Source organism: Ornithodoros turicata, chromosome 6, assembly GCF_037126465.1.
Source record: "Ornithodoros turicata isolate Travis chromosome 6, ASM3712646v1, whole genome shotgun sequence".
Taxonomy (NCBI): Eukaryota; Metazoa; Arthropoda; class Arachnida; order Ixodida; family Argasidae; genus Ornithodoros; species Ornithodoros turicata.
The window spans coordinates 65,579,247-65,592,451 of NC_088206.1; the positions used below are offsets into that span (position 1 = coordinate 65,579,247).

General features: G+C 46.4%; 1 protein-coding gene across 2 annotated transcripts in view; it reads left to right on the forward strand.

Moving 5' to 3' along the window:
- The window catches only part of LOC135397069 (uncharacterized), a 123,339-nt gene that overhangs the window by 104,595 nt on the left and 5,539 nt on the right, over nt 1-13,205 (forward strand). The window contains exons 1-6 of one of the 2 annotated variants that reach the window (XM_064628405.1): nt 5,386-5,511; nt 7,025-7,159; nt 7,884-8,085; nt 8,966-9,069; nt 9,533-9,735; nt 10,964-11,132. In XM_064628405.1, coding sequence (XP_064484475.1) covers nt 7,031-7,159; nt 7,884-8,085; nt 8,966-9,069; nt 9,533-9,735; nt 10,964-11,132 — 807 coding nt within the window. In that variant the 5' untranslated portion in view covers nt 5,386-5,511; nt 7,025-7,030. Of the gene's footprint in view, nt 1-5,385; nt 5,512-7,024; nt 7,160-7,883; nt 8,086-8,965; nt 9,070-9,532; nt 9,736-10,963; nt 11,133-13,205 lie in introns of those variants that run through there. The other variant, XM_064628406.1, reaches the window with a different exon arrangement.

Sequence of the window (13,205 nt, forward strand, 5' to 3'; positions counted from 1 at the left end):
GAACTACGCGGGCCGCATACGAGTGCTTTGGACCAGCTCCCGTGGCTCAGTGGTTAGCGTGCTGGCCATGTCACGTCGAGACTGGGAGGTACCCGGGTTCGAATCCCGGTGCCGGCTGTGCTGTCTGGGGTTTTTCCTGGGTTTTCCTCAGACGCTTTCAGACATATGTCGGCACAGTTCCCTTAGAAGTCGGCCCAGGACGCACATTCCCCCAGGGCGTGAGTCGTGACGTTGCCCACGTACGTGAGGCCGACAACGGCAAGCCCTATCACCACCACCACCACGAGTGCTTTGGGTAGCCTGCTTCTGGTATACAGGGTGTCCCAGAAAACGTGTCATTGAATTCTAATTAAAAAAAAATATGCCACCTAGAATCATGCGGTCCACGGCATTTGTTCTTACTTGGTTTTTTCAACCTCCTGATGTGTATATCATGTAACCTAAGTTTAATTATGTAAATTTTTGCGAACTGAACTCGGAAATTTGCCAAGTAAAGGTCACTTTTTTACCCCACCAACATGAAGAGCGTGTCGAATTCTGGGACACCCTGTAGATGATCGAATTCACTCGGGAGATCACCAAGCCTACCGGTCCGTGTCCAGTAGCTTTGAGGGCACTGATATTACCAATCGGGCAAATAGGGTTTGCTCAGAAGTTTGGTAGGAGTGCTAGTAATACTAACCGAGCAAAAATCTGACGCTCAGACAGGTATAGAGGTATATACAGGTATAGAGAGACAGGTATTAGCCAAGACGTCGAAAGCAACACAGAGGCAGAGAGGAAATATCGAACTTTCAACTTTTTATCATATGATTAGAGGTGTAAATAACTTTTCATAAGTTTCTGCCCAACGCAGAACGAAGAAATCGTTTGATTGGAGTCGTTTTGATCAGGTATAAACGGAAAGATTTCCAGAGATCGCATTTGTGAGACTCGCTCACGATACCTGTGTACAAAAAAACGAAGCTAACATGAACCGGCGCACCGTACCAAATCAGGGCTGTTTCCAGAAAGGCCCCGATCAAAAACTCGCCTAAGGTGAAGTAATTGCGTGCATCTAGTGACTCGTACGCTTTCACAATATCAGCTATCAAGCGGCACGGCGAAAATATTAGATATCTAACTACGGTGTGATTGTGATCGGCGGCATGTTTTGTGGCTGGGCTGTCCACTTGTCGATGTGTAGCGCAAAGAGATCGCCGCGTTGTATACCGTTCATAGACAACTTGGTCTTGTAGCGACACTTGTCTCATTCCTTCATAGCTCTAAATTATACTGCTATATTGAAAGGAGACAGTCGAGAGCGATGTAGCACTGCACACTGCCGATGTCGCACGTGCGGAAAGCATTCGCACGACTGCGTCCATTTTATTTTTCGAACACCTTTACTTTATTTATTTTATTTATGAAATACTGCAGACTCCGTTGGCGTCCGAGCAGGAGTGGTCTCTGACACTACACAGAAAGGAATGCAAACAAGTATCTATCACACAAGAAATTCCGAAGTTATCACATAATGCAATAATAGAATAGCAGCGCTTTGCACTTCACGAGATCACAAGTGTTTGACAGGACAAGTGCTACATACGATCGAGACAGGAAAGAAAACTTTCTAGTGATGTAAATGCAACCTGAGGGATATTATTCCAATCTTCTATAGTGGGGACAAAAAATGAATTTTTAAATCTACTTGTACGAGCATATATTGGCATTAAACTGTATTCATGACGGTTCGTGACACCTCCTATATAGAATCATGCCTGCGCGCCGTCACCCCATGGAGGCATGCCTGGCTTTACGACCTGCTTCAAGTTTTCTTCTCGTTCGCTCTTTCATCCACATCATAGCAGCATCCACAGCAGGCCTTCCTGTGTGACGCCGTGTCACGTGGGAGCAGGCCTGATGCTACATCTAAGAGGTGTTGGTTTTTCCCACACCAACTCCGCGCATGCGCTGATGGCGCCTCTTGTTTGAACGAACAGATAAATTCTTTTCGTGTGCCGCGTGTGCGTTTGTGCTGCTGTCGGGCGGTATTTCGAAACTTTTTTAAACCGGGCAAAAAAGAAAAAAGAAATAGAACTGAGACGAGGTATACAATCACGGGTAAGAGAATCGAAGACCCCCTTAGCCCTCTACAACCCCGCCAACTTGGTGGCAGGGTACAAGTTGCTTAGACACGCCGTCTTCCGCGAGGGACGTTAAATACGGGGTGCCGTGTGATGAGCTTTCATCGCACGTTAAAGAACCCTCAGGTGGGCAAAAAGCAATCCACAGACCGACCGCTGTGGCGTCGCTCATGATCTCAGTTGTCTCGCGACGTAGACACCCAATTATTATTATTATTATTACAACGCCGCCATTTACATTTTTGCAGTTAAGCGGATCACCAAATCATTTTAAGTAACGAATTATGTAATTTACGAGGAAACAAAAAATAGACTGAGTATCTCTGCACTCTAACATTACGCACTAAGTCTCGTTCAAGTGCAGTGCACCATTTTTATAAAAATGTTTGATTCATTTTAAATGAAACGCCCTTGAATAATAGTGAAAACAGAAAGTGTCAGAGGTATGATGGCATTGGGAATGATATTCGTACAACCCAAGCAGCAAAATGTACTGAAAGTCGGGTGCAATAGGGGTGGATGGTATGTGTCTTATCAATGTTCTTTAGTTTCAAGAGTCTGTTCAAGGCCTTGCACCTACCCGTCCACCCCTATTGCACTCGACTTTCCGTACATTGTGCTGCTTGGGAAGCGATACTGTTTAAAAAAAAGCTGGCATGTGAAAGCGACGAAGCTGTTTGAAGAATCCTTATCAAGCTCGTCGCATGGTGCCCGTTATCACCAATCAAAAGGAACTGACCCGTAAGTGTTCGCTCTCTCCCGTGTTTCGCCTTCCTTTCGGGTTTCATTCCTCCTCTCGCCTATACACGTGTACAAACGTAAAGTTGTCTTACTTACACAACACGCGCTATTAGGCTAAGCGCACTTTATTGAGACGTGTCCGCGAATCTTTGACATGTCTCGGAACAGTTACCGTGAACAGCTGCTAAAACGTCTGCCAAATCATTCGCGAACCGTAATCAGCCGCCTGCCAGTGAATAAGTGTTACATATATATATTAAAAAAAAACACACACACAGAGAAAAAAAAGACTGCGAGAGTCCAGCGGAATAGCTAGGGTGTTGCACCCAATTGGACAGGTGTCCTTGTGTGTGCTTTCTTTTCTTTTTTTTTTTTCTAACCCAGTCTGTGTAGTTGTATCCCGACTTATGCCTCTGTTTTTCTTTTTTCGGTCGTTCTCACCACCACCATCAACTAGGGTTGCCACCAGGCCGGTATTATACCGGCACGGCCGGTTATTTGCTCGCTCTGCCGGTAGGAAGGTAATACCGGCAGCCTTTTGCCGGTATTTGTGCCTCAAGACCTTTCATAAGGGCTTTTGCGGGGTTTTCCCTTCAACATTCCATACAGCTTGAATAAATCTGGAGCACAGACCCAACTCCGCAGTCGCCAGTAGTTTTCTTAGTTATTCATTATAATTATTATTATCACTGTTATCCATTAAGTCTTGTGTTCGGAGGGACAAGATCAGTGGTTGTGCAAAGCTGTTGGTGGCTGTGTCGAGCCAGCTAGAACTTAGGCCGTATACAACCATCATGAGATCTTCGCCTGCAAAGAAGGGTTTGTCTGCGTCGATATGTTTTTCAAAGTAAGTGACAGTCCAATCAGGTTGCTCCAATACGATCCAGTGTAGCGTTCGTGCCTGTTTATAGCAATTTCTAGCATCAATGATACAGCCAGACACAGGAACATATGTTTCCTCGTATTAGAGAGTTTTAGCAGACCGTTGATAACGATGGCTTGCGTCGAACCGTATCAACCGGAACCAATCAGTGGACAAGATTCTGAGTCACGCACCACTGCGATTGGTTCCGATGGGCACGATATCCTCATCAACGGTATACTAAAACTCACTATTATCTTGAGCTAGCACGCTCTCTCTCTCTCTCTCTGTGAGTGTCCACCCCTCACCCACTTCCCTTTCCCGCGAGCCTTTCCTTCTTTCCCTCTAACCACCTCCTCTCCCTCAGCCAGTATTTTTCACTACGAAAAGTGGCAACCCTACACTCTTAAAAATGAACTTCACCGCATAGCACGCTCCTAGCCAACCATCATCTCAAATGATATCGTTATCTGCCCTGATTTGTTGAAAACGGAGGGCGTACGCCTTTTCTGTGACGCTTATGCTGTTCATAATTGTCACAAAAAAGGCGTACGCCCCCCGTTTTCAACAAATCAGGGCAGATAACGATATCATTTGAGATGATGGTTGGCTAGGAGCGTGCTATGCGGTGAAGTTCATTTTTAAGAGTGTACCATCAGCAGCAGTTTGGAAACACTCGTGCTGATGCAAAATGCGGTCTAGAAAGAGTCCAGGATCCCCGTTCAGTCGTCATCATTTAATTGTTATGGTTGGTGGACAATGTTATTGTTGCCATGACATCAATGAGGCCAGTGTTCAAGTTGGCATCAGTACTAGGCGCCTGTGTCAATATCATGCAGCCGCGACTCGCGTTGCTGGAGTACACTAGTCGTCTTTGCACTCTTTAGTGTAGCTTGTCCCATATTCTGAATTTTATACCTTTGTGCACTGACATTATCTGGCCATGAGGGCTTCATGTCATAGGAAGGACAAAGATGCTGTATCATTATCCGCTCATCACCTCACTCTTTCATATATCGTACTAGCCAGTGGGTCCTGTCATTAGTGTAATGAAATTACTTTTTCGTAGTAATTGTAATGTAATTTCATTACCTTTCAATTGCAATGATGAGGAATGTAATTTAATTAAATTCTAGCTGGAGTAATGAGTAACGTAATTTAATTACATTTTAGAAGTAATTTACTGAGGTAATAATCCTGGGTTAGTGAATAACTTGATTGGTCACAGTTGAAAGCTGAGGAGCATGGTCGTCACATAAGCCCATAGTTTGTGGCTCTAGATTTGATGACCACATCCAGGCTGTAGGAGCCCCCGCTTCCGAGCAGGGGACAAGAGCTGTCAACACGTGAATCATGATTATTTATTACTAACACGTGATTGTGAGCATTATTTCCATTAGAGCTGCATAATTCTCAATAAGCGCAATATACTGCGCTGCTTGCATAGTCACGTAGAACAAAACCATGCCCTTCTCGTACAGTTACGGTGAATGTACGCAGAGACCACCGTCCTGTATCGCGCCATTCTAACTCTCGTATTTACGCATTTCTCGTATCGCGCTCACGAATGTCGAGATTACTTCGGCAGCACTAGATAATTTTGAAGTGTTGAGCATCCATGTCCCATAGTTATTATACACTACTCTGGACGGTTTATCTGTTGACTCTCCGATGCCGGCGCAGCGGCCGTCTAAATATCAGAAGTGAGCGTGCAGACAGGACAGTGATCTCCTTGTGTATGACACGGACGCGTCTCTCGGAATAATTCCTGCTGAACTTCAGGTAAGGTCGCGGAAACGTATTCTCTCTTCATAGCAAGCTTGTGTAACAATTGATGACTGTTCTTCAACGTCTCAAAGTCCGCCGAGTGTGGTGATCGGGCAACTTGGTCGGAGTTCATAATCACAGAGCGCAAACCAAAAAGCGAACAGATAAAATAGACAAGCACAAGCTAGCAAATGAGGTTTATTGAATGAATCTGAGACGAAAGGAACACAAGCGGAGAAGGGGGAAGGCGAAGGTGCTGTGGAAAGGGGAGGAGAGTCACAAGGCCGCTCAGGAAGTTAAGGGGACCATAAAACGATTTCACAAATAGACCTCCTCATACGTATGCATTCCTGTAGCCGCCAATTCATTCACCACGTGGTGTACGAACGCAATACTTGTTAAAACAACGGAGATATTAGTAAAAAAAAAAAAAAAAAAACAGGGCCGAAACAGGCGACTGCTCCGCTGCCGGCACGACGGAGAAACTCGGTGTCACGTCAAAAGCAGACGACCTTGGCCACTGCTTGGCTATAGCTTGGTGCAACCTTGGAGTGAGCAAAGGATGTAAGTGACGTCAGATCGCTTGCAGGGGGTGTGTCTGGCGACCGTTCGATGTTTCTTTTTTTTTTTTTCGTGAACCGTGCCCACACACACACACACACATAAATGGAATGACGATGTGGTGGGTCATTCATCACCGTTTTGGCGGTACTGTACCCGCGTTGAATGCAATATGGCAAAAATAGGATATCTATATATTTCGGATAATAGGCCTCCTCCACTTTGACCCGTGCCCCACTCAGAACTGGGATTTTTTGGGGGAATCTCTTCATGGACCCTCTAGGCTTGTCTTTGGAAAGGCCGACAGTCGAAGGCAATGCACCGCTGGCCTGCCTGATGAATCTCAGCTGATGAAAACGGCTCAGTTCAGCTGCACCTCAAGTGCCATGTTCGACAGCGCGAATGAGGGGGATATATTTATTAGAACAAATAAAGAAGAGGAGGAAAGGTGAGCCAAACGGTATGTCGGTTTGCTATTCCGCAAAACAAAAAGAAAGAAAGTAGACAGCACGGATGTAATGTGAGGTTCAGTGACACCAACGTAGTGGACCAAAACAAGAAGCCGCGCGCCAGAGATATTTTGGAGGCCTTCATTAGACACTCCGGCGGTGATTAAGCCGCCCTAATGTCGCCCTTTCGAAGGACGAGCTCGACTTCCTGGGTGGCTGGTGACTCTCCTCCCTTCCCCGCAGTATCATCGCCTTTCCCCTCTCCCCCTGTCTTTCTTTCGTTTCGTGTTCGTTCAATAAACATCAGTTACAAGTGTGGGCTTGGTGTACCTTTGCCGGTCCGCGTTTTTGTGTGCTCCCTGTGATGGTCTCAAAATCTATCTCCTCGGCTTAACTTTACCGGTGCCATTGTGTTCGGATCGTGAGTACAGTTTCTACTCCTAAGACTAATTCTAACAAGAGAATAGAATTACCCGTCAATCAATCAATTAATGTGTCAATTATCCATTACGATACAGATTGCGATGGAGACAAAAGCTCGGATTGAAAACGGCATCGTCTATTCGCCGTATCCCAATATCTCGATTCCGGAGACATCTCTTGCTGCTTTCCTCAAGAGCTATATCCAAAAACATGGCGACAAGGTAGCAATGGTAAGTAGCCCTTCTTTCGTGAATAGGACACACTTCTAGCAGTTCAAGGACGGATACTCGGCCTATTTCTACAGGAACGCCACTGAGCTCGACCTCAACTTAAGAACTAAGCTTGGGTTCAACAAGCCACTTCAAAAATACGTTATACCGATCAAACGGGGGAGTCTTAATGATCATTGAAAGCAGGGTTGAGGAGTTACCACTCCGGAGTTCGAATGATTCCGGAATCATTCCAGATTTAGCAGGGCCCAGAATCGAACTGGAATGGTCTGGGTGCCCCGGTGGCAGTTTTGGTTTCAACGTGCTGGGTCTCTGCCCTCGCACACTTTGCACCGCACCTGCACACGGTCAAGAGTGAAATAACCTTGTGCTTGGTAATGTCAATCTCCTCTAGCACTGCTGGACTTCCCAGTATGGTTGCCGGTCCTCTTCTTCTATTGAGGGAATTAACGGACTGGAATTGGGTTGCCAAGCCATTCCAGGTGTGGGAACTGACCATACCTTTTCATTCCGAGGAATTGTAGGAATGGAATTATCGCAAATGTCAATTCCTCGGAATGGGATTGGAACGGGAATGGGAGACCCCATTCCGCAACCCTGATTGAAAGCAAAGTCATTGAACGTGCTCGTAGCGTCACCTGGCGTGTACAATGGCGATTGCTTCGAGTGATCATTAAGAGCGCTCCGTGTGTTGGTGTATCCCTCCACCAATATGTTCATACAGGTTGACGGAACCCAGCAATGGACCTTCAGTGACGTGGAGAGAAGCATCGAGCGTTATGCCGCAGGGTTCCAGTCCATCGGACTGCAGAAAGGAGACAAAGTGTGTGTTCATTTTGGAAATACCTCCGACAACTTGCTGGCCATGCACGGCATCATCGCGGCAGGAGGAACCGTCGTCTGCTGCAAGCCAACTTTGACACCAAGTGAGGACAACATTTTCTCTCTGATACTCAAAAACGTAGGAACTAAAGGAACGAGAACATGTAATGCACTATCAAATTCCTTGAAACAGAGCATTTTTGGTACAACCTCACATCACCTTTTTGGCATGGTTTATACTTGCTGACAGCTAACAAATCATGAAGCCGAAGCAGGAGGTCCCAATTGTCACATTTACAGAATATGCACTCCTCCCCCCCCCCCCCCCTCCGGTCCGGTCGCTATTTCATTGTTGTTGTTGTTCTTTTTCGGTGCCTGCTGGTGCAGTGTATATTTTGTGGCCGCTTAGTCAACCTTAGCCTTTACTTGGCGTGCGCGACATTAAGCTACGATGGCACAAGACAGACATTCGCATGTGGCATATCCTTCAGAATATCCCGGTGTTCACTCGCATTCACAGAGGCGCAGAACTGACGCGCTTAAATATTTATGTGCGCGCACGAGATTGGGCCGATATTGGCAGCAAGTTGGGCATGTCGGCCCAACACATCCCCGACACTGCCAACTGAACAACCTGAACAACCAACTTAGGATTGATCCAGTTCACTACCGTACCCGTAAAACGTCCAGAGGTGTGCGGCACAACATCATTACCTCGTGACTGAGTACCGGTTCAATAATAACTCCTTCCGGTTTTCCTATTTTCCCCGTACGGTCCACGATTGGAGCTTGACCACGACGGAGTCATCAGCGAGATTCGAAACGAATTTATTAAAATAATGTCTTCCGCACTACAGTGTACTGTTTAATAAGATCGTGTGTATTGCTGTACTTACTCGAAGTGCATCACTGTACGTAGTGCCCTTCCTGCCAGGACGGCAAGGGTGGTCTGTAGTACGACTAAATAAATAATTTCTATTACAGGGGAACTCTCATACCAGTTAAGCGACAGCGAATGCACGTACATCCTAACGGACAGACAAAATGCCGACAAAGTAGCTCAAGTGAAGGACAAGCATCAACTAAAGGTGCGCAAGACGACAAAGAGCACGAGAGGGCAAAATAACTTCTCATCGAACTACAAAACGATGAGGTTGCCTTGACAGCAACACAAAACGAACGTGTTTCGTCCGTTGCGTCTTCCACGATAGCACGAAAGGAATAGGCAATTTGCGCTTTCCCTGTTCTCTCCTTCTCAGGAGACACGTCACGGCGGCACGGCTTCCTATTGGTACTCGCAAAAGTTTTCATATTACTATAGCTATGATTGGACAACCTCTCCTCATCGCCGTATCGTGTCTCTTGAAAGGGAGGGCAAACGGAAAGCGTAAATTGCCGTTTCTTTCACGCGTATAAATTGCGAACGGATGAATTCCGTTTCTTTTATATCGTCAAGGTAACGATATACCTGATTGCACGTGGTGATACTTTTGCACATTGGTCCCCCTGATTAATTCTCGTTCGTTTTATCATTCTGAAACATTTTTTCAGGCTCTCCTCTCGATGGAAGCTCTTCCCGGTTTCTTCTCCGTGCAACAATTCACCGACACCCCAGGGCCCGGTTTTAAGCCTGTAGACGTAGAAAAGCCTATGGAAGATGTGGCGGCCCTCCTCTACACGTCCGGTACGACGGGACTTCCAAAAGGCGCTCAGCTGACTCATTATGGATTGGTGGCCTGCATTGCGCAATCTCTGTGAGTGTAGAGCCCTACCAGAGAAACGTCATTATGATGTTGATAGACAGACTCAAACCGAAACAGACCAGAACGGGAGGGCTGGATTCCATGGGCACTTGTTCGCACCCTCCTACTGAAAGATAAGCAGGACCGAAGGCCGCGTCCCTTTCATGGACCATCGTATTCTCCTCAAGCTCGTGGCTTTCGGGCGCGATCTTGTTGTCCCCTAGCTTCGAGCGTAGTTCAACCCTACTAAATTGGTGGCGCTGTCAACAATATGACGTCATTTGTTTACAAACAGAGAGAGGTCTTCTGGATGTGCGATGGATTGGCGGCATTACATGAGCAAAAAATTATGGGAGGCAAAGGTGGTAGTGTACTGTATGCTATGCCCCAGGTATACACCGGGGAGGGGCTATATGTTTATTAAGAAAGAAAAAACAAAGGAAAGGCTAGCCAGGCAAAGGGCCGACTTCCTATTAAAAAAATGAAAAAGTAAAAACTCAGAGAAAAAGGAGAAATATGAAAGCAAGAAAGAAGAAAAGATACACTAGAACAACGGTCACATGCAGTTAATGAGTCCGGTGACTCGGAGAAAACCGAGGACAGCGACAGTGACAGCCCACTGGTTGGGGTGCAAGACGGGCCAACGAAATGTCGTTACTACCAATCTGGTGCAGACGGCAACGGAGGGTGTTCCTACGGTGGTGGTGGTGGTGGTGGTGTGGTATGCATCGGGTTTACAACTGTAACTGGCTGTTTGTTAAGAGTGCGTTAATAATTCACTGGAAATAGCACTAGATCAAGGGCCCTTGATCGTGGCATCATTTAAAACGACACATTTCTTGAGCAGCAACCGATCCCTGACCTCGGGAAAAAGACAAATGGACCGAACACAAAACACAAGAATCGCATTTCCTCCCTACATCCTGGCCTCCTGCTGTTTTACATGCAATAACCCCCAAATTCACAGATGTGACTTGACCTGAAGCCCCACCTTGACTTGTGCAAGCCTCCGTCAATACCTGTCTTCGTACAAGAGGGTCTACGTGTTTCATGAACCCTCCAGCTGGATTATTTTGTCGTCAAGTTGCAGCCTGCTAGCTTTAACTGCGTCTGGGAGCGGGATTTTCGTGCAACTTTATCCTTAAAATGTGCCTTGAAATATGAAAACACGACATTGAAACGACACGACGATGACGACATGAAACGATTTGACGTTGAAACGAAACGGTCTTCCTCGCAGACATAGTTACCACATCAACGAGGGAGACGTAATTCTGAACAGAGCCCCAATTACCCACACATCCGGCTTCACGCTCTGTATGAGTTACTTTGCCTATGGAGCAACGATCGTCATGGGCCAACCGGCAATGAGCGTTCCAGAGTTCGTGGAAACAGTTAACAAGTACAAGGTTAGTAGTTATCTCACATCAGTATAGCTACAAAAGTGATACTCATCGTTTCAGTAGCACGGACTAGGGTTCGGATTCCGGGATAATTCCATGTCCTGAAAATCCGGGATTTCGGAAGACTACATCCTGGAATTTTGGGATAATAAGCAGTTTCGCCAAAGCATAATGTATAGTGCATAGGCATAGTGCGCCCTGGAGCATCAGAGCTCTGATGCTCGGCAGCGCCGCAAATCCGTACAGAAAGCCCTGCTGAACTTTCTGAAGGCAGTGGACCCTCATGGTCGGTTGTAGCGCAGGAAACTGTAGAACTAGATGTGTGAGCCCTCCCTTTCCCCCACCCCCTTTCATCCCTTCCCCGAGCACCGTGCCAGCAATCGGCAGGAAGATCGTTCGAATCCCCACATCACCCCCATGCATCAGTCCGCTTTTTATCGATTGGCAACTGTTGCCAACTATCAGATACATCATGCGCATGTTCTGAAAGGATGCACTGATCTTTCGACAGATCATGTGGCACCCCTCCCGTTCATCCCATTAATCATCTTAAGATAAAGTAGTTGTTGATTCGCTGTTAGGCAGACCTATATATTTCTAGGGGGCTTAATGGCTTGCACGCTTAACGAGCTAACGAGGGGCGTGGCACTCGTCTAGAAGGGGACGCGACAAAACACGATGCACGGTGGGCTAGACGTGAAGTGCGTAGGATACGTCACGCGCAAGGTATCACGTGCCCGTCTTTTTTAATTTCCCGCCACTCGTTAGCGGTGGAGGCGATAAAGACCCCAGAGACAAATATTGGTAGCGTGGTTGTCGGATAATGTCAATGTCACTCCAGGCGATGAAATCATAAAAAATAATATTTCGGATTTCCCTTCCTGTAACATATTCACCCCTCTTGGTGTGACGTCTTAACAATCTCTGTGGTATTTTACTGTTTGAGAAGCCCACATCGGTCAGCCCACAGACTAGGGTACCCATGGAAATCATTCTGTCCTGTCTATTGTACGCTCATGAGTGCAAGAGGGACATGTTCGTATCTCGTCTTAATTCCACTGGACTGGGTTCGATTGAATCGACCAGAAAAATGCTAGGAAGATTTTCGTTCCACAATAATGGGGTTCGCCAAGCCGATGCTTCCATAGTCACATCTAGAACAGTGTTGTTGTAATAGGAGGAAAGAGGTGCCAGCCAGTAACAAGGCTTGCTACTCTTAACAGTGTGGCGGGCCGCTTTCCCCGGCTATTGTAACACGCGGTCACTGTGGGGAGCTTTAAACCAGAATCTACGAAATGAAGTGGTGTCTCTACGAACCGGGAAAATGACGCATCTATACAGGGTGTTTCAGTTAAATCCCCGGGCTAAATAATTCGCGAACCGGTGCACCAATCGAATAACTTTCTTTTTTACAAGTATCTGTCCAATACCGCCTACAAGATGCGCACCGCGTGAATGAGCGGGAGGCGCTCATTATTTAAATAAAAATGCAAATGAGTTTCGTAAAAAAGCGTAACTTCTAAAGCAGGGCGCTGTCGGTATTAAAATGGGTACTACCCCTTTTGGGACCTTCAGTGGACACCTTTCAGAGAAAAATCTGCCACCGAAGCGGGTCATTTGTTGCAGTAATTAATTGGTTTCGGTTTACGTATTTTTGTCGCGGCTGGTCGCGGCGAAGCGCAAAAGGACGTAATTCATTGGTGTAATTCATTGGTGTAAGGACGTAATTCATTGATGGATAAGGGAGTGAAAGAGCGTCTTTTTGCGCTTCGCCGCGACCAGCCGCGACAAAAATACGTAAGTTATCCCATACGTTAGTTGTCCCATACGAGGCTGGGTAAGTTGTCACGTGCCTCAACTGGTAGAGCAACTGACAGCGCAAACTATATCCGCGAAAGGGTGCTTCAGCACCTTTTTTACTACATCTTAGAGGTCGTGTAATAATTTAGTGCCGCTTTTTACACTTACAATGCAGGTCTTAACTAACTAGAAATGGCTAGATTGCATGAATCCTGTACAGCTAGGGCGGACGCGAAAATATAAAATGTAAGGCTTAACATAATAGATTCTTCTGCTCGG